Source organism: Tiliqua scincoides, chromosome 1 (genome assembly GCF_035046505.1).
Source record: "Tiliqua scincoides isolate rTilSci1 chromosome 1, rTilSci1.hap2, whole genome shotgun sequence".
In the NCBI taxonomy this organism is placed as follows: domain Eukaryota; kingdom Metazoa; phylum Chordata; class Lepidosauria; order Squamata; family Scincidae; genus Tiliqua; species Tiliqua scincoides.
The window spans coordinates 32330933-32353056 of NC_089821.1; the positions used below are offsets into that span (position 1 = coordinate 32330933).

At 42.1% G+C, this 22124-nt stretch overlaps 1 protein-coding gene across 1 annotated transcript in view; it reads right to left on the reverse strand.

The window, feature by feature from the left end:
* CD44 (CD44 molecule (IN blood group)) overlaps nt 1-22124 on the reverse strand; it is a 96126-nt gene that overhangs the window by 38282 nt on the left and 35720 nt on the right. Inside the window, 5 exon segments of the mRNA XM_066639190.1 lie at nt 957-1082; nt 1999-2166; nt 3823-3894; nt 5941-6077; nt 10236-10401. Of these exon segments, the coding sequence (XP_066495287.1) occupies nt 957-1082; nt 1999-2166; nt 3823-3894; nt 5941-6077; nt 10236-10401 (669 nt within the window).

Consider the following 22124-nt stretch of genomic DNA (forward strand, 5'->3'; position numbering starts at 1 on the left):
AGGAAATCCTTAAACAGCATTGTTCCATCCTTCTAACACACCATTCAAGGTCAGCCATCATATTACATCAACTGTTGCTCTTTATTAACATTGAGGAGCATGTTAAAATCACGGAATGCATCATAGGAAAAAAATCTATTTCACAAATACAAGGGGGTTCTCTGAAAACCCCTTGTTTCTTCTTCTATGCTGGCACCTGGAACTTCAGACAAAATAACAAGTAGCAGGTATGTAAGTTTCTCATTAAAACACTGTACCTCTGACTGCCAATTCTACAGACAAAACCAGAAAAGCACTGACACTCCATAGGACTCCTTCACTGAGGCCCAAATCCTAACCAACTTTTCAGCACTAGCATAGTGGTGCCAGTGGGGCATGTGTTGCAGCCTGCAGTTGGGTGCCACTCACTGAGTCCTCCTCAAAGTAAGGGAATATTTGTTCCCTTACCTCGAAGCTGCATTGCCCTTATGGAAGTGCTGGAAAGTGGGTTAGGATTGCGCCCTGAGACCGTCTTAGTCCCATGTATAGCTCACTACCATCAGATGTAGAACATCACATGTGATCAATATATGCCACCCATGAGATCCATCACTACCATTTTTTGAGACAGACATATCAATGGCTAGGGTCAATCATGCCCAACATACCATGGTGGTGAATCCATGGGAAAAAGCATGCATTCACTCAAGGCCCACTATGGCATCATGCCATCTTCAGAATATACACAACCAAGAAATTGTGAGAACCTCCTTCTATTCTGTTTGATTTCTGCCCTTTTCTTTTTTGTAACGGATATTACTCCTGATATAACAACTTACTCCACAAACACATGATTTGGAAGATATTTGAAAATTAGAGTTGATAATTCCTGACCACAGGGGTGGTCAGGATCTACCAGATGCTAAAGAGAAGCTTTACAAAAGTCTACAGAAGATATGAATAGTGCAATTCATTACCTTTTCTTGTCGTTTTGGAAGAGTGGTCTCTAGAACCATCTTGTCCAGTGCGATCAACATGGATTCCTGGACCAGCAGTTGAATCTTCATCATCCACATTATAATGGTTCACTGTGGTAACATCATCTACATAATGATGAATAAATGAGTTGGAATCTTTTCACTTGCTAAGCTATCACCCACAAAATATTCATTATTAATTCCTATAAGGGTTCATTTCATTTGATTTTTTGGGCCACATAATGAGATTTTTTTTTCCTGTCAAAATTTTTAAACATATTGTATGTGCATATTGTATGTGCAAGTCTCTTAACTCTCCCTTGTACTGTATTAAGTCAAAGAAGAATATAGGATACTGCCACTTTTGATCTGATGAAAGAACATTATGATTTCACAGCTCATCTTCCACTTCATGTTTCAGGAATCCATTAGAGGAGTCAACAGCTCTAATCAGAAGATCAAACAAACATGAGTTGTATACTTCCCGAGTATGAGTTGTCTCCTTCCTTCTCCCCTTATTTTTTTGTCTCTCATATTGAGGCTGAATTCAAAGCCTCCTGGTTTGTTAAACCAGTTTCCCAAGTTATCTGAATGGGGAAACTGAGGTTTAAGTTCTGCCAACAACCAACCACACATGGTTAACCTTTTCTCATCACATCACAGCTACAACAAACATATCACTACTACACTCTAAGTATCCATGGCAGCTCTCTGTTAGCTAATAAGAAGGAGGAGAATTTTCAGCAGAAGAGCAGTGCACATAATTCCAATCATGGCAGATGCTCTTTAAAGTAAAAAAACAAAAATTGCATGTGCATTTGGGCAAACTTCATGTTTAAACTACTATGCAAAAGTATTGTGTTTGGTCCTAACAAGGTTTTTCTCTTCTGGACTATATCAGTACTGGGTTAGGTGGCCCACTTTTTCGATTTGCGATATGGTCATTCTTTACATTTATGATATATTAATATAGAAACGAATAACGGTCATAGATTGCTACTTTTTCTTATTATTATTTGTTATTCGATTATCTCAGTTATACCTGCAAACTGAGTAAAATCATCCAACGGTCTGAGCATAGTTGGATCTGTAGTTCCATTCTCATTTGCAGTACCACTACCCACAATACTGTCATCATCTCTAACAACTGGTGGTCGTTCTGTGTACCTTTCCCCCCCGATAAAACGGGATCCATCAGCATTGGAAATATCTGTTGTAAAGAGAATGGAGAAGAATTTGATAAAGCTCTTAAGTTCAATACCAATTAACACCTGCACTGAAGTAGCCTAGGAGTAGCACCCATTCACAGTCATAGCTCAGGTTAGGACCACAGCACAGAGGTAGTGGGTATTTAAACATTTATTTCTGCTCAGTCTTCCCAGTAAAACTCTACCTCCCTGCAGTGGTTATTTAACCCCCAAAGTGCAATCACACTTTTAGGGTTAAATGGTCACTAGGGGAACTTCAGTGGAAAAACAGCACAGAAATAACATATCCTTTACCTTGGTATCACAGTCATGATTCAAATCATGGTCACATGGGGTTGCTGCACACAAGCCTCTAAGTACATAGCAACAAATTTAGTGTCACGTAGAGTTTGACTTTGATTCCTGATCTCTGTAGAAAGTTGATAAAATTCCTGGATTGTAAGGGACATGTAGGCTTCCATTTATTTTGACAAAATTTGTTAGGCTTAAGTATCCATGACAGGAATCCAATTAAGGGCTTACAAAAAGTGTTACAACTTGCTTTGTTCTCCAACTGTTCTATTATTAGCTGTGACATATACAATATAAATGTGCTTCACTGCAACCTGAAACCATTGCTTTGTTTTTTTCCTCTGACTGTGTTTTTGGTACACTGTGCCTACAGTCTTTGAGGTTAATGAACACATTTGCTGTGTTTCTCATTAACATTGTAATCAAACTTATATGGCTACCCATCTTTCCTGCATATCAAGCCCATGTTGTTCTAGATACAATAATGTCTGTGTACTTGATCAATTGTCCAATACAGTGTCCCAATTCACAATGATTATGTGTTTCCTAATTCTTCTTGGAGTATTCAGAATAGACAACATACACAGGGTGGTGAGATCCAATGGAGGACAGAGTGCCTATACCTTTAAACACTGTATAGAAGAGGGAATTTGGGCAGGGTTTCAAAAGCTGCACTTGCCCAAATTCCCTCTTCTATATGATGCTTAAAGGTAGAGGCAATCTGTCCTCCATTGGATCTGAGCACCCTGGACATACATATACACCCCATGCTAACGCTGGGAAGTTGCAGAAGTTATTCATAGGACACCATCAACGTGCATGACCCTTTACAGAGAGCAGAAAAAAAGAGAAAAGTCTAGCCCAAGATCAAGTCTCATTTTGGCACATCATAAAAGTAACAGAAAAAAAAAAGCAGCATGAACATGCACTTGCTGCAGCTTCTGTGTGCAAGATGTGGAACCTGTACAGTATTCCTAAAAAGACATTCCATTCAGAACAGACACAGAAAGCAAAGGTGTCTCCACAGGGTCTTTGAACATTACTTACGAGGATTCTCTCAACATCAGCACATTGTTAAAATCAGTTGAATAATAAAAATTTTTTTAAAACAACTCAGAACTGTCCTTCAAAGCCTAATTCTAGCAGAAAATATAGACTGTGGTTTCAAATTAAGTAGACAATTATCAGATCAAATTGCAGTAATTATTCAAATATCTACGGTAGATTATTCCACTTTATACGAGAACTCGTAGAACTTTATACACATTCTCTGGATGTAGTTTTAGGACACATTACAAATCTGCAAAAAGCCTCACGTGCAATTTATAAAGCTGGCAACATAAATATATACAAAATGCAGTTCATACCTATGATGCTTTGGTCATACGGCCAGGCAGAGTACAGTTTTACTACTGGTTCACAAACCAAAGGTCTTGTTTCTAAAAGGAAGAGAAAAGCCTATATATTATCTGGATACTCACTGCAAAAAAGGAATAAAACGAATCAGAACTGAAACTTGAAATTGTGGATTTGGACTCTAGTTTTTCAATCTATACTCTGAATACAAAGAATATGTAAAGTATCTTTCCTTAAAAATAAATGCAAATTGAGTCCAGATTTGTTTCTGGTTATCCAGATTCTGGTTATCCAACATTGAATCCAGAGAAGATCTTATTTTACAATAATTCATAAAGCCAATATTGGTTCATTATTCCCACATATGAAATATAATAGTTTGCAAGATGATATCTTTGGAGTATTACTACTTATTGCACAACAGTGATCTGATCCAATTTTCTGTAGATTTCATATTTCAAAAATGTATTACTCTAATCCAATTTTCCGTAAATTTCCCACTAAAGGGTTGGGTGGAACTTGTATCCAATGTTTCACAAACCGCTAACTAGTTTTATTTCTGTATTGTTACTTGGTAGCCAGGATTCTGGCAGCATCCAGTGCTTATGGAACCCTGATATATTTGTTTCTTTTTTGTAAATAACATCTTCTGTTGAACCTATTTTGGGGCATTTTTATTCTTTCAATTAAGAATTCATCTGTCCCCCATACTGTGGAGAGTTTGGCAACAGCAGGAGATACGTCCAGTGTTGTGAAATGGCTGCTAACAGAGCGTGGAGCACTCCTTCAGTGGCCACTTGGAGAGTACTGCTACAAGACGTGACAGAGACCCTGTCCGTCACCAGACCTATCCACAGACGTCAGAACAGGAAAGACAGTGGTGGAGTGGGGAGGGTGAGAAATAAGATGGGAAGGGAAAGGAATGGGTGGAGAGGTTGCAGGAGGGAGTAGATCTGGTGGTAATCCCACTTTTTGCAGCTGCCCACCTTTTTTCTTCAGACTTGAGCCAGATAAGAGCTGGCACAGGTCTGAGAAAACCCATATCCTAACCTCCTTCTTGGGCCTAAAAGCCTCACATGGGACTTCTCAGACTTGCACCAGCGATTTTGCTGGCACATATCCAAGTACCCCATTGGGCAGGCTGGGCTCAACAGACAATCCCAAATAGGGAGATCTCAGATGATCCCAAACTGGAGCGTTATACCACCCCAGCTAGTGGGAACTTGTTGCTATCCCTTTAAGGGGGGTGGCGACATTGCAACAGCGGCAGTGGGACTTCTGACATTGAGAAATTCTGCCATCGTTGAGAAAAAAGGGGGTTTCCAACTTACCTGAGGGTTGTGCTGACCCTCTGGAGGGGAAGGGGGTGCAGCTGCCTCTGTGGGCCTCCCTGAACCTCAGAATGGCTCCCTGATATTATTGTGACCCACTTCCGCTTTTTATCCAGAGGGCTGGCATGACCTCCAGATAAGTGGGAAACCCCTTTTTTCTTGGAAGTGGCATGCTCACGGAAATGCCATTGCTGCCACCACCCCCACAACTGCTTACTGCTGGTGTGCATTGTTGCAAACGTGCCATAAGGCACGTTTGCAAGCCCTAACGCTGCCCGCCTCCCAGGTCATGCCTCCTCCCCACCCTCTCCCCATCCTCCGTCCACCTCCCCCTCCCGGAACGTCTCCTCCCCACCTCCCACCACTTTCCTCTCCACTGCTCGGCGGTCCGTGCGAGCACCGAGCAGCAGAGGCTGGGCATCCGTCCAGCTAGCACAAGCGCTTGCCCAGCGTTAGGCATCGCAAACATGCCCTATGGCACATTTGCGACAGTGCGCACCAGCAGTAAGCCACCACATGGAGCTCAGGATTGGGCTCCAAGTCTCCTATCCTGTACTTTTATGGTGTGGGAAATGGTATTTGGGATTAGTATACAAAAGCTAAAGCAGCTTCAGCTTTCTAACTTTCCTAGAAGCAAGAGAAATCTATAGTTGGAACCCCTCTGGTTTTTAAGCAACATCATATGGAAACTGCCTGACCGCCAATTAACCTTCAGCCATATAGAAACTTCCTTGGATACATGCACATGTGTCTATTAAACATATTCTTTGAAAAGCATGAGAATAAACCAAAACATACCTGATGCATTGAAGCAATACGTATCATACTGATCAGATATATTTGATGCAAGTATGTAAATTCCAGTGTTATTCGCCGCACAGAGGTAATAAGGTTTCTGTCGAGGGATTACAATTTTGTCTTGTATGTAACCATATCTATGAAAGACAGATAGAAAGAAATTGTTGTGTTAGTATATATAAGCATATCAACAGTAGACACTATGAAATGCAGCAGTCCATTCAGCGCTGGTGCTGCAGTTCCAGTTCTGGCACTGGGTGTCACAAATGTGCCATAAGGCATGTCTGCGCCACCCAGGAAGTAAACAACACAGCTGGGAGGCTTGGCTGCCCTAGCAGTGCCGCAGCGGAAGACCCAGGTGCTGGTGGAGAGGAGGTAAGTGCACAGCAGGGAGTGGGAAGGCTGGCAGGAGAGTGCGGGAGAGGCATTTCTGGGCAGGGGTGGTATGGGGAAGAGTCAGGCTTGGGAGGGGGTGGGACTGGAGAAGACCTTCTCTGATGAATCCTACCCCCCATGAAATAGCTGGTGCTGACTCAAGTAGCCTCACTGAGCAGGCTGAAGGATTACTCAGAGTAAGAGAACAAATGTCTTCTTCCTCTGAGTAGGCCTGCAGCCTGCTCGGATCCAGTACAGGTCACCATTTAGCTGCACTGCTCCTATGCTGGATAGAATTGGCTGCTAGTTACTTATCAAGCATCTGGAAAGGAGTCAGATCTCCCATACTGTGGATTAATACGGATTCAGGAAAGTGACTTTTCTTCATACACACCCATACAGATTCAAACATGCACACACTCATACTTGTAACACAGTATACATTATACCCTTAAGGGTACAATCTTAATGGCAGTCCCTTGTGCCGGCCCAGGAGGGTCACAAACGTGCCGTAAAGCACATTTGCACCTCTTCGGGAGCAAGCTGCGTCAGCGAACGTAGATGTGCTGGAGCACAGAGGCTGCATCCAGCCTCGGTGGCAGCTTGCTCCAGATAGGTTGCGTCCGCCAAGTTCGGTGGGGAGCGGGAGGTGAGGCTGGGACCCAGCGGATATGCCGGATCCTAGCCCCCATTTGCAAGCAGTGCAGAGCAGCTTCAAGATCCTGAAGTAGCGCAAGTTTAAGGAGACCCATTGGGGCTGAGGTGACTTACCCGGGCCTAAGGAGAAGATTTTCTCCTTGCCTCCAGCTGAGCCACTTTGGGCCCCTATCTTGCGCTGGATACAGCACTGGCCTCCTGGCCTGCCTGTTCCATTGCAAGATAGAATTGCACTGTGAGAATGCAGTATATGTATTATATACATCAGCATATCAAATCAGTGTATCAAATGAACATTTGAAGTTACCTTACATTGAATTGAATTATTGTTCTAGCCCAGTGGTGCCTTCTTTGACTGCTTTGCAATTTATTTTTTGATTTTATATTTTGCTCTCCCATAGGCTCAGAGAAGCTTGCAGCTTCTTTACAGTTAGAAAAAATGCTGCAAGCTTCTCTGAGCCTATGGGAGAGCAAAATATAAAATCAAAAAATAAATTGCAAAGCAATCAAAGAAGGCACCACTGGGCTAGAACAATAATTCAATTCAATGTAAGGTAACTTCAAATGTTCATTTGATACACTGATTTGATATGCTGATAAAACATCAGCAGATGGGTACTGCTCACAGTTTAAGCAATCATTCCATTTAGAACAGGAGGGAATTTTCTACTGTTCCAATTGCCTGGTTTGAGAAATCAAGCACTGTGTTCTGGATTGCAGAAACTGAGGCAGTGAGTGAGTGCGTGAATGAATGAGTGGATAGTCTCACATTTGCTCAAAGAGCTGTACTAGGCAGCTGTTTCAGCACTATGACTCTGTGAATCCACTCCCTGCATTTACTTATCTGCATAATAAACTGGCAGCACTGATGCAAACAGTTATGCCATAGCACATTTAATATGGAGAAGAGGCAGGGCTCAAGTTCTAGTGCAGGTGCAAGCATGATGAAATACACCACCCTCCAAAGACAGCAAGGCTTTAATGAAAAACTGAAATGTAGCAATAATTTACTCTTGGAATGCTAGCTGAAATATATAATATTCCCCTTGCTATTCTATATTGAGCACAAGGCTTTTCAGCATATGTTGAACATCTTAAATGGTAGTTTCAATGGAGTGGGTGGGTAGTAAAATTATGTAACCAGTAATGGTTGTTTTGCAATTCTATATCAGATGTCTAATTCCTCTAGATTTAGTTTTCCTTAAATCTCCTTGGACAAAATTAATGAATTGCCTTACTCTCCGAACTCCACCCTTTTAAAAAAAACTGTTACTGATCAGCAGCAATATTAAGCATGGTGAATGCATAGATTCTGGTTCAGTCTGGTTTTCACTTATACGGTGGGCCCTCCATACCCACGGGGGTTTGTTTATGTATTACTTACAGTGTATGCCCATAAATGTCTACTCAAAAGTAAGTCCCACTGATTTCTATGGGATTTATTCCCAGATAAGTGGATGGGATTGCAGTCCTACATGGGCTTCTCGGACCTGTGCCAGCTATGTAGCTGGCACAAATCTGAGAAGCCCCACTGGGCAGGCTGGGTCACATGGGGTAAGAGGACAAATGGGGTAAAACAGTGCTGGTTACAGCATAGGCTGTTTAGCCATGCTGCACTGGCTAAGACTGGGCTGTCAATCAGGAACTCTTTACTCATCTCAGTTACCTCTGAACTGATTACGTAAGTGATACCACACATATAGCCTGTTCTGATGGCATGCTGTCAACTGGCTTACAAAAACCCTGCTCCTGACTGGCATACATAGTATTGATCATAGTGCTGTAAATTCACATCAGATTATTGCTCCTCCTCTGTAACTGGGACACTGGAAGTTGATTTATTTGAGATATCATCTTCAACTACAGTTTTTGTTCCTGAAGACCAAAATCAGGACTCTCTGCAGTATTTTGTACTCAAGACTTGCCCTTCTGTGCCACTTTTAAGTGGCTCTTAGCCTTTTTGAGGATGCAGGTAGAGGAGAAATGATTGTGACATATGCTTTGTTCAAATATTAATAAAGATAGCAAAAAAAATTGCTACTGAATTGATCAGTAATTCTCCCTGGAAGGCTGTGTACAATCCCTGACTTATAAATAATTGAAATAACCTTTTAATCATGAGCCTCAAGATAGGGTGGACTCAAGAGAACATGGAATAATTAGATAAATAACTTCTGCTCTTTATATTGTTAAAAACATTATTTTGCTAATAACGGAATTTCTATAACTTCACTGACCAAGATGCTGACCAAATGATTTCTGATAATAATGTTAATAATAATAATGTGGCTCTTTTTCCTTTTTTCACTTATGGTTCTCCATATGGCATTACTTTACACCAAAAATAAGAGAGATTTTTGGAAAATAAATTAAGGCAAGTAGAGCTGGCCACTACTGGCAAATGGGCCTGCAGGAGACCTTTGGAGAATGCCTTCTGGAGACTATGTAACTAATAATAGCTGCATTTGACATTTCATTCTGAACAGAGTTAAATATTTTCAAATTAATTGCACCAACTGTAACTAACCAATATAATTATTTTTTGTGCTAATTAAGCTAATTACTTTCCAGGCCAGTGAATGTGTCATCCCTACTATACGGAAAGCCCTCTCACACAAGTTCAGCAATTGTGTGGACTACAAACCAGAATAAACATCTATGTTGCTTTAAGTGACAGCAACCCAACCTTTTGACAGAAGCAGGGGAGGAGAAGTTTGCCCCAAATGTACAAAAATGAAGGTGGTATGCTATCATTTTGTTTTTCTTCCATAGTGTTAGGTGGATCCTTAGAGGAATTAATTTTTAGAAGGGTTCCATACATGCATATGAAGGAAAACAAGTCTGCAGCTAGTTTCACATGTTAATTTACTTGGGCGTATACACATTTCAGGATGTAATTCTAATTCACTCCATGGCCTAAGGCCCAAATTCCTTCCAGACTTTGCCAAGCAAATGCTCAAACTGCCCTGCGGTGCCTATGTCTGAAGAGATGGGCAGGAAAGCCAGTAAATATTTATTGTACTGCAATGCCCATGATGAGATCTGATTCAGCACAGTGACTAACAGGGTGACTAAGACTGTGTGCCACAAGCTTTGTCACACACCCAATGATGGGCGCTGGAAATGCTTTCAATCTATGGGTTGCATGTGTATTGATTGGTTCATGAGCACTGTCAGGGGAAGCAAAGCAAACTGTTCAGTTGCAAAAACCAATCACAGTATCCCTTTGAAAGTATATCTTATCTGCACCCTACATTCCCTACCTGCAGGTTTCAAACCCCAAATCATAAGCTTTCTTCATCTGATCCATTGTTGGAATGGTGCTGTTGAGGGCTGCGCAGAGCGCAGTCGCGTCTTCTCTTGTAAGACTGTACCGGCGATTTTTCTCCACATGGAAAACACCCGCATATCTGCAACTTATATTCAGACCTGTCCATGGGAGATAAAACAAGATTACATAGTCAGATCAGCTACATGAATATTTCAAACACTTAATAAGAACTTCAGAAAAACACTGAATCATTTATCTGACCACAATAATTTTTAGCATTCCATGTCACTCAAGAAGAGAAGCGTTGTTGAATAGTGACAACAATACTGAAAGTTTTTTACATCACATTACTGAAATTGATATTTTATGCCAATAAAGGTCTTACTGAACTGAACTGAAATGGATATCTGCATCTGCAGAACCTAGAAAGTCCTCCAAAATAAAGGTGATGAATTCTAAGAATATTCCACAGGCTGCACTGAACTGCACAAAACTGGAAATTGTATTGTGACTGTATCACATTAGATCTGCTATATTATCTATATCCGTGTTTGTCAAACTGTGGGTCGGGACCCACTAGGTGGGTCACGAGCCCATTTCAGGTGGGTCCCCATTCATTTCAAGATTTTATTTTTAATATATTAGACTTGATGCTACAATGATAAGTGACTATGTTTGGGGAGATGTTACAGACCTGTACTTTTAACAAGCTACTATGCATATTCTTTTAACAGTGCTAGTAAATGGAACTTACTCCTGGGTAAGTGTGGGTAGGATTGCAGCCTAAGATTAATAAAAGTTTTCCTGCTTGATGTTGTCACTTCCGGTCATGACATCAATTCCAGTGGGTCCTGACAAGATTTTCATTCTAAAAAGTGGGTCCCGGCGCTAAATGTGTGAGAACCACTGATCTATATTATATATATATTGGTTGTTCCCAAATTTTTCCTCAGTTCTATAAACCCACCCCCAGTGGCCCTAACCTATCCGATAAAAGGCATTATTCAGAATCGCAGTTTGCAAGACCCACTGAAGCTGCAATCCTATCCACACTTACCTGGGAGTAAGTCTCATTGATCTCGATAGGACTTACTTCTGAGTAGGCATGCATAGGACTGTCATGTATGAAGATCATAACCATAACATTCAAAACAGTAACAATTGCATATTTCTTCAAAATCCAATTAAAAGTTTTTAGTTTATTCCACAAAATGGATCAACTTGATCCACTCATGCCAGCTTTTCAGATAGCCTTTTAGCAAGCATCTTAGACATCACATTTAGTAACCACTGTTCCATAAATTTTTACTGGGATGGATGGGTTTAATGAAGTGATACTGGTTTTCCAATGTCTGGTTTAAAGTCACTTAGCTGGAGTCTTAAATTACTACTGGAGTGAATATCTTTGCTTGGAGAGATGTTGGATGACCATAATAAAACCACATTGCACCATATATGATGTTGGAAATGCAACAAAGAGCTTCTTAACCAGAGTGCAGGACAGCGATCAGAAATGATATTCTGTAATTAAAATTCTTAATACAATTTCTTAAACTTGACTTCAGCTCAGGGTCACCTTGTAGTTCAGTTTATTCGTCCTCCACTATCCCAAATTCTTATCTAAATATGGATTTATCCAATCTAGAATTTACATCAAAGGAAGATCCTCAAATCACTCAGACATATCTTCTTACAACATATCCAAATGGTCACAAAAAACACAGAAAATCATTGTATCCCACCTTTCTCTTCTAACTCAGACAGGCTCAGAAATTGGTATAACTCACTACAGCCCATATTGACCCTGAATTGAACTACCTTTGAAATAAGCATAGAGATGTCAAATAAGCAATGCCATGCCTGATCTCTGAGTTTATCACTGAGCGAAACATTCATGTCTCAAAAAATTCCACATAGGTATCAAAAAGGTCATTAACGGGTCTCACACAATTCTCTTTTTAGAGTCAACGAACTTCAGTGTGAAGCAGCAAATGATTAATGATGAATCTTTATCATTCTCAAGATCACAGACCTCTGGGAATGGGTGATCATTGAGAGCATGGACTTTAATTTTATTTACTTCAGTAACGGGAGTGTACAATGACTTGTGCTGGTGATCACAGAGAGCTCTTGCAACTAAGGTTGGTAATGAATGACATAGTAAAAAAATTTGGCATTGGTTTTTACAAATTAGCATCACACCCACCGTAGTGACCAGTCATTGAAGGTGCTCCAACAGTTGCACAAGAAAGTAGGTTAGAGCCCAATCCTGAGCTTGGCACGCTGGCGCTGTGCCGGCGCACACTGTCACAAACATGCCATAAGGGATGTTTGTGGGCCCTAGTGCCACTAGGCTGGTGCCAGGCAAGCGCAGGAGCGCCAACACTCAGCAGTCGCCCAGACCACTGAACAGTGGAGAGGTAGGTGGGAATGTGGGGAGGGGGGGAGGAGGCTTTTGGGGAAGGCTAAGGGAGGGTGGGGAGAGAGCAGGGAGGTGGTGTTCTGGGGGAGGGGGCAGCGTGGGAGAGAGAAGGGAGGGAGGTGGGAGGTGGAGCATTGGTCCACAGGATCCAGAGCCTCCATATCGGATTCAGTACTCGACACAGAGGCTCTTGATTCTAGGTGACCCTTGGGTTGCACATTTGGGTCGCCGTAGAATCAAGCAGTCCCATTGCAGGGTTACTTGGTTTGCCCAGGGGAAGGGAATGAAAGTCCCCTTCTCCCGAGGAGACACTGGTGGCTGCCTGCAGTGCAGAGGATGCGGCGGCAGCCATTTTTTGCGCCACTGCAGCCCCACGTGCCACGCAGCTCAGGATTGGGCTGTTAGTAAATGGAATGTCCTTGTCTTTAAAGAACAGTTCAACATGAAACATTGACTCTGTTCTTAGTTACTTTGCAAATAACGCTTGAGCCAAACCTTCGTCTTTTATAACGCACACTTAAGACAGACACAAAGATTTACTGCCTGGCAAAGCTGACTCATCCAGCTGTAATGCAAATTCTGTTTATTTTAGTAAGCTGCACAATGTACCTTCCACATTTTCAGCCATTTCGTCAATGTGTCTTTGCACTGAACTGTTGCTGAGAAGGATCTCTTAATAATATCATAGGGCGACTGATGCAAAACTGTACTCAGAACCTCACTAGCTACTGTCAGGATGAGTTCATCGGCAATTGTCTGTGGCTTTCTAGAATTAGCAATCAACCATGAAACACTATATGATGCACACAAACCATCAGTGCATCAGCCTTCCAAAAAAAGCTTGACAGTGTTGGCTGCTACAGCGGTGGCATCGTATAATTGTACAATATACCAAAGAAAGAGGAAAGGTACTAAGGTTGCCAATCAGAAAAATAATCCTGGCCAGACCTGAACTGTACACTGACCACAGCTTCATCTTCAAAAATTAACAGGTAAGGCTTTTCACGGCATGGAGATAAGCATCAGCACCTGCCAATATCTGCAGATCAAACTACAGACAACAGCACAGGAGCAGGGACCAGTAAAATAGCTGGAAGCTCAAAAGAAGTCACTCACCTAAGTTCTTGGTTACAGGGGAGGGCATGCATACATGAAGCATTACCTGCAACTGCTTTCTAATACGTAGTATAGTATATGTCTTTGTCACACTCAGCAGAACTGCTCAGAGTGTGACAGACTACAGAAACTGTCTACTATTTATCGGTGGTAACTGTGGTTTGTTTTTACTTTTTAGAGCATTCTATTTGTATTCTGTGTTTTATACTGCAGAATGCAGTGGTTCCCAAACCTTTCTGACTTGCGGCTCCCTTGATCTACTGGGTCATTGGCCACGGTTCCCCATTAGGACTACAATTTTATACATTGTATAGGGTGGCAGATTTTCATGAGGATTCCACTGCTGCTCTGGCTGGTTTCCGCAGCTCCACAGGGCGCCATGGCTCACAGTTTGGGAACCACTAATGCTTTGGTGTTTTAGGCAATAATTAAGACATTATGGCTGCAATCTTAACCTCACTTTTCTGGAAGTAAGTCCCATTGAACACAATAGGACTTACTTCTGAGTAGACTTAGTTAGGATTGTGCCCTATGTTTTGTATCATAACTGTAGTGAAACTATATCTTTTGGAAACATGCAAGCAACTACTGTTAGCTGCAATCTTATCTATGAATAGGTATGGTTGGAAAATGAAAGCATATAAGGCTACAGTATCCCAACTTTGCAATTTTCCTAGTTTTATGCAATCATCAATAAATACGCTATCATCATAATATATTCCTATAGCTTCATTTGCTAGTCTTTGCTACCTCACCTCCTAACACTGTTTTCATTTTAAAAATTTCTTTCGGTCTATTTTTAATGTTTGTCCATATTATAACTTAGAAACTTTGACATATCTTTAGACCTGAAATTAAATTTTTTCATAAGTTGCTTCACTTGGAAATAAGTTTCACTTTCATAAATTTCATAAGTTGCTTCACTTGGAAATCTTTTATAACTAATTCTAGGACTAACTTTTTTTAAAGTCCTAAAGTCCACTTTTTTTAAAGTGTTAGGCAGTAGGTCTCTATAGAAATAGGTGCCACTAGGTGACGTATGCATTCCTTATTGATCTCCATCCCTCTAGTCCTTCTATCACGCAGAGCTGATCTATGCAAATTGTCTGAAAAAGAAAGTTATTTTGTGTCCAAGGGGCTTACATACAAAATATGTGCTCCAACACTTTGTCAGGAGTCTTGAGGACTAGAACATCTTCATAGCAAATCCATGTCAAACAAGTGCTTTAATCATAATCATAATCATAATAAGTGTATTGGCAACCTTCAGTCTCGAAAGACTATGGTATCGCGCTCTGGATGGTGGTTCTGGCACAGTGTCTAGTGTGGCTGAAAAGGCCGATTCGGGAGTGACAATCCCTTCCACAACGGGAGCAAGTGTAGTGTGTCCCTGGTCTGTCTCCCTGGCTATGGGCCTTCCTTCTTTGCCTCTTAGCCTCAGACTGTTGGCCAAGTGTCTCTTCAAACTGGGAAAGGCCATGCTGCACAGCCTGCCTCCAAGCGGGCCGCTCAGAGGCCAGGGTTTCCCACTTGTTGAGGTCCACTCCTAAGGCCTTCAGATCCCTCTTGCAGATGTCCTTGTATCGCAGCTGTGGTCTACCTGTAGGGCGCTTTCCTTGCACGAATTCTCCATAGAGGAGATCCTTTGGGATCCGGCCATCATCCATTCTCACGACATGACCGAGCCAACACAGGCATCTCTGTTTCAGCAGTGCATACATGCTAGGGATTCCAGCTCGTTCCAGGACTGTGTTGTTTGGAACTTTGTCCTGCCAGGTGATGCCGTGGATGCGTCGGAGGCAGCGCATGTGGAATGTGTTCAGTTTCCTCTCCCGTTGTGAGCGAAGAGTCCATGACTCGCTGTAGTACAGAAGTGTACTCAGGACACAAGCTCTGTAGACCTGGATCTTGGTATGTTCCGTCAGCTTCTTGTTGGACCAGACTCTCTTTGTGAGTCTGGAAAACATGGTAGCTGCTTTACCAGTGCGTTTGTTTAGCTCGGTATCGAGAGAAAGAGTGTCGGAGATCGTTGAGCCAAGGTACACAAAGTCATGGACAACCTCCAGTTCATGCGCAGAGACTGTAATGCAGGGAGGTGAGTCCACATCCTGAACCATGACCTGTGTTTTCTTAAGGCTGATCGTCAGTCCAAAATCTTGGCAGGCCTTGCTAAAACGATCCATGAGCTGCTGGAGATCTTTGGCAGAGTGGAATAATAATAATACAGGTATTTATATACCGCCTTTCTTGGTCATCAGATTTCTCCTCAGACTTTATTCAAGGTGGTTTACAAAGGCAGGCTGTTCTAAATCCCCGTAGGGATTTTTACAATTGAAAGGTTCTATCTTTCAAGAACCACAACATTTCAGGTGGATTTTTCTGATCTGGTATCACATTCTGGCCTCCAGTTTCCTCCCACACAAGCTGACAAGCAGCTCCTTCATCTCTCACATGGAGGGCAGCCAAGACGCTTCTTCGCTCACACCAAAGAGCAGGTGGAATAACTCGGCTCGGCTTGTCAGGTGCTTCAAGGTCTCACCATTCACGGTGTCGGTGGCCTCGAAATGGCGACCTGCGGATGTTATCCTTAGGCAAATGGAGGCTCTACCCTCTAGACCAGACCTCCTGCCCTTTAGATGAATACGAATAATGACTTAAGACCCTTAAGAGCATCAAAAGGTGACCTATTAAGAAATATCAGTTGTATGGCAATGAAAGCCAGCAGTATAAGGCATATAAGTAAGCAAAAGAGAGGCGCAGGAATGGAAAGACTTCCATGCCATAGATCAACCAGTAAGGGAGAGATGTACAAGTTGCACCAAGAATCAATGGTGCTCAGATATATTCAAGATGAAATTGCAAAAAACAAGTAGCTAGTTACTTTTTCTATACCTCATTTTAACCTGGAATATAATGTTGTTGAGAAATGAAGACATGAGACATGAAGGCTGCAATCCTAACCACACTTTCCTCAGAGTAAGCCCCATTGAACAAAATAGGACTTACTTCTGTGCAGACCTGGTTAGGATTCTGCCCAAAGTCTGAAATATGGTGGAAGGAGTTACATCCCTCCTTCCCATCCTCTCCAAATGGTGCCCCAGTTACTGCTTCTGAAGCATGACTGGTGCACCCAAAGTTCTAATTTCGTTAACTTTTTCACTGAGATCACAAAACTGGCTCTCAGCAATTTCACTTTTGCTGTGTCCTTCATAGCTGGCAGGCACTGGCAAAGCAATGTTATTTTCCTGACACCCATGTGATGTTCCATAGCTGAAAGCCGATATTGTTTAATAATGGCTTCTAAGAGAGGGAAAAATTGCACAGCATGCCATAATTGTCCTAATCATTAATCTAACCCAGACCATGAGACTTTGGTGACTCAGCGTGAAGTCATGAAGTGCCCCTGAGCATGTTTTGGATTTTAATGAGCATGGAAATATTTAACTCACAAGCCTCCTCCTTATCCTAGCCTTTCCTGAGAGTAGTCACTGTCTTCATTTCTGATCTGCTTCTTATACAGTAACCTCTGGAGAAGAACCTTGTCAAAGATCATGGTTGGTTAGCTGTGGTCCACCATGCTGAGGGAGGAATGAAAAGTAGACCCAAGAGCTAAACAATTGATTTTTAGAGCTACCATCATAAGGCAATGATGGTAGATATGGGAGATCTAAACTGGATACCTTGCCTTTTGAACCATTACACAATCTTTTCATAAGATGGGGATAAAATCTCTCCATTTCATGTTTAATGCACTGCATTAAAAAATAGTACAGTCCACCATACTGTTTCAATCCAAATTGCTCTGATTCCAAATGGTAAAATACACATTACACACAAATGCATACAACATAAAGGGGATCCCTTAATGAAATGCACAAGTCCCATCCCCTGACATACCTCAGTTTTAATCTAAAAACAGGAGCTAAGAAGGCTACTGGTAAAGCTAAGAAGGTTGCTGGCCTACATAAAATGTAAGGCTCCCTTGCAATTTGAGCACTGACGTAAGGCTGTCCCAATGGCACAGTTTCAAAATGAATCCTTTCTGAATGGAGTGTCAAGTGGGAACGAGATCCTTAATCTTTTCCCCACCAGCAATGTCCTGACCAAAATTGCATCTCCAGTTATTTTTCCCCAACAAGATTTGAAACATAGGCAAGCATGCACTTGCACAAAGAGAAAAGCCATTTGGGTGAGGTGGAATGGAAAAATAAACAGAGGCAAAATGTTTGAGCACCCACTCTCTACCCACTCTTTTTTCAAGATGAAACTGCTTTACTTCTTTAGAAAAAGCTGCTGCTTGGACTGCTTACACACAGGCATTGATAATAATTTGTCTCTGCCATTTGCTGGTGACCATTCCTTTTTTTAAGGGCTTCTGTGTCTTCTTAGATCCACTTTCCATATAAAGCTATCTGACAGGATATCACTCCTGTGTGGGAAAAGCCACATATACATTTCACTAGAGGTTAGCAATTTAGATTTCTGGGAACTACATTGTTCTGCTAGAGACGTAGGAGCTACCAGCATAAAACGGCAGCTCGGGGAGGTGCAGCAAGCTGCCCAGTATTCTGCCCTTACGCCAAACAGGTTGGACTAGGTTTGGATCTTGGGTTCCCAGGAGCTGAAGAAGACAAAAGAAATTAATTCAAACCAATGAGGTAAGAGGAGCAGGCAATAGGTGGTACCTAATCAAAGTACCACCAGAAGTAACTGTCGATGACAGTTCTGGGTTGGGAGGTCAGATGAAATGTGACAAACACCAGTAACAGCTCAAGGTGGATGGGAGGGATTTTTTGAGCATGGAAAACCATGCTTTGGAGCTCTATCCACCAAGCTGAGCCTTCTACCACTGTTTGTTGTGTCACATTCCTGGTCTTGCTCCTGGGCGGCATGTGTCCAGGGGTCCTGTAAGTACCATCAGACACCATCTCAAGTACCACTAGAGATACCTGTACCATTGGTTGAGAAACACCACTCTAGAGTTACTTTCTACCTACCCCTAACAAACAGCATCATGTGTCATGAGTATACAACTTTGGGTGCAATCCTAACCAACTTTCAAGTACTGACTTAGCTGCAATGCAGCCCCAAGGTCAGATAACAAACATGCTCTTATCTTGAGGAGGCCCCCTTGACTGCCTCCCCACTGCAGAATGCAGCGTATGCCACACTGGCACAGCTATATCAGTGCTAGAAAGTTGGTCAGGATTACACCCTTTGTGTACCAAACTCATGTGGAAATGGGCACATATGTTTTCATCCCACATGATGTAGTACACTGTGCTTTCCCACACATAAGTGACACCTCTAGTAAGTTGCTGCGTGGCCTTTAAAATGGCCAAGGGTTGCGAACTAGGAGCCAAAGAGTCTTTTTTTTTTTTAAACTCCTGCTAACATAACTCGTCCAGAGCTAATCATTCACAGCACCCTGGCTTTGCATCCGTTACTCGCAATAAGTATATGCAAACATTCCTGCCGGAGAATGTTAATAATAGTGAGGATTATTTTCTCCTCAGCGCTTTCTGTTCTTTTTAAGGATGGCACCAACATGCTTCACACTCAGGCAGGGTGCTCTTTGATACTTTTAAAACCAATTCTGCCATATAATTAGAAGACTCACAGGCACATCAAAGTGACTGTGGCAGCAAAGTGTTTGCAGAAGTATTGCTTTGCCTCATGGAAAAAAAAACGTACATAGAACTGGTAGTTAGACGTGCACCACTGCAGTTTGTTGCTATGGAGACCAGGAAGTGCTCATCTAGCTATGCTCGATGGATTTTCCTTTCTGGTTTGTGTGGTTCACAGTAAAAAATATATATATATAAAAATAAAAAAAGGCAGAGCAATGCACAGGATGTGAGAAAGAGAACTTGCAAGCTGAGATAAGATTGGGGTTTTGAAAGTGTGGGCCATCTCTATTGTGTACATTTTAGATAAGTTCAGATTTAAACTGCGGCACTGTATTGGCTTTCCCTTACTTGGAATTTGCTCTTTCATGAAGTGTTTAGTGTACTATATAGGCACACAAAGGGCAAATGAGTCTGAACCGTATATTGTTTTGTTGTAACAGAATATGCTGGGTCCCCAAGTAATGGATGCCCCAACTTGTGGATGGCCGCACCAGCACTTTCACACAGGTGCAGTCCGTCTCATATTGTGTTATTGCACAAGAATGAAAGGATGGTTCCAAATTACATCCGTTCCAAGTTCCAGACAAACCTCCAGAACCGGCATATAAGTTGGGGACTTATGGCCCAGTCCTGATTTATGGAAGTGGGACAACGTGTTTATCAAGCCCACACAGGTTCTTTCGTCACATGTACCGTGCTTATGAACCGTGGTTCAGCTGCACCACATGGATATCTCTAATACCAATGAATCAAATTTGTTATACTGCTGATATCTCTCTAGTTCTAAGTGCTAAAGACAAGGACAAGCTGTAGTGTTCAGCTTTGAAGGCGCCAAGTCCAAGTTAGGAAAAGCGTTCTGAAATCATAGCAATCACAGTATAAAATATCAGCCAAATCCCCACAAAATATATGATGTGCGAAAGCCAACTCAGATACATCTTTGATTAGATGGTTTATTTTCCTTTAATCTGGTTTCCGTTTACTGGCTCAAATATGCCAGATGGTTTAATGCAAGCTCTGTCAGGAGACAAATCATTGGGTGCAACCAAGAGAAAGTTCACCAGGCTGAAGCAGCACTAAAATAAATAGCTATAAATTGGACTAAACTACTTAACTGGCTGCTTCTGTCCCACTGATTGCTGTGACCAAGAGTGGACTGCTCAGTAGGTCTGAAATCCTTTCCCCCCTGCCCCCATTCTTAATGCATGGACAATGTCAAACCTTAGAAAGTTTATTTGCCAAAGGATTTTGCAATGACTCTCAAGCATTACCGGCAATGGGATACAGAGGCTTTTAGAGTCTGTATCATTTTAAACTGAAGGGACATATTGGCTGTCTCAAAGCATTATTTTGTTCAAGTAGGGAAGGTTAACTTCTGTGTTCTTAGATCTCATCTGGAGGCAGTAGCCAAAGACCAGAAATATATGAGTCATATTTTCTGACAGAATACAACTGGTCAGGTCCTAGAATCCAGCTGGTGCCACTAATCTTACAGTTACAGAGCTCTTGCTTTAAAACAGTGATTCGCAAACTGTGAGCAGTAGCTCCCCAGGGAGCCATGAAAACCAGCCAGAGAAGCCACAGAATCCTTGTGAAAAACCCACAGCCCTATACATTGTAGCCATAATGGGGTGCCACTACCAATGGCCACTACAAATGGCCCAGTAGGTCAAGAGAGCCCCCAGTTGAAAACGTTTGGGAACCACTACTCTCTAAGACAAGGATATCCAAACGTTTTGGCAGGAGGGCCACATCATGTCTCTGACACTGTGTCGGGGGCCAGGAAAAAAAGGAATTAATTTACATTTCAAATTTGAATAAATTTACATAAATGAATATATTAGAGATGGAACTTTTATGAATGAATGGTCTTGCAATGGTTCAAGGTCTATAAAAGACCTTTCACAAAGAAAGGCCAGTCTTTACTGCTGCTGCTGCATCACAGATGTGAAACAGCAAGCAGTGGAGGGAGCCCTCATCCTACAGCTCACGCAAACAGTTAACAGTTGGCCATCAGGCTGAGATCAAGGGCATCAGGCCAGTGCAGGCTCCAGCAAGTCTCTAGAGGGGCCAGCCAGAGGCTCATTGGAGACTGTGGGCTCCCTGAGGGCCGTATTGGGAGTCCTTGAGGGCTGCATGTGGCCCCAGGGCTGGGGTTTGGGCACCCCTGCTCAAAGATATTACATAAAAACTCAAAAAAGCTGTAACATTAGAGCAGCAGTTTTCAATCTTTTTCATCTCGTGGCACACTGACATGGCACTAAAATGGTCAAGGCACAAGTTTTTTTTACCATTGACAAGGCACATCATGATGCTGGCAGGAGGTTCAAATCCCCCAATTGCCCTCTTAATAAATGACCCTCCCCGAACTCCTGCAGCACACCTGTGGACCATCCACGGCACACCAGTATGCCATGACTCAGTGGTTGAAAATCACTGCATTAGACTGTAAAATCTCTATGGTTGCAAAAGAAATATTGGGTCACATTTAAAAAAAAAAATTGATAGTGCTATGCAATGGTGACACTGCAGTGGTGAGTATGAATAAGATCTGGAAAAGCAAAGATATCACCTTAAATTCAAAAGGCAGACTAGTTAGAGCAATAACCTTTCCTATAATGATGTACGGGTGTGAGAGTTGAATAATAAGAATGGCTGACTAGAGAAGAATTAAACGCTTTTGGATTGTGGTGTTGGAGAAAATTTGTCACGT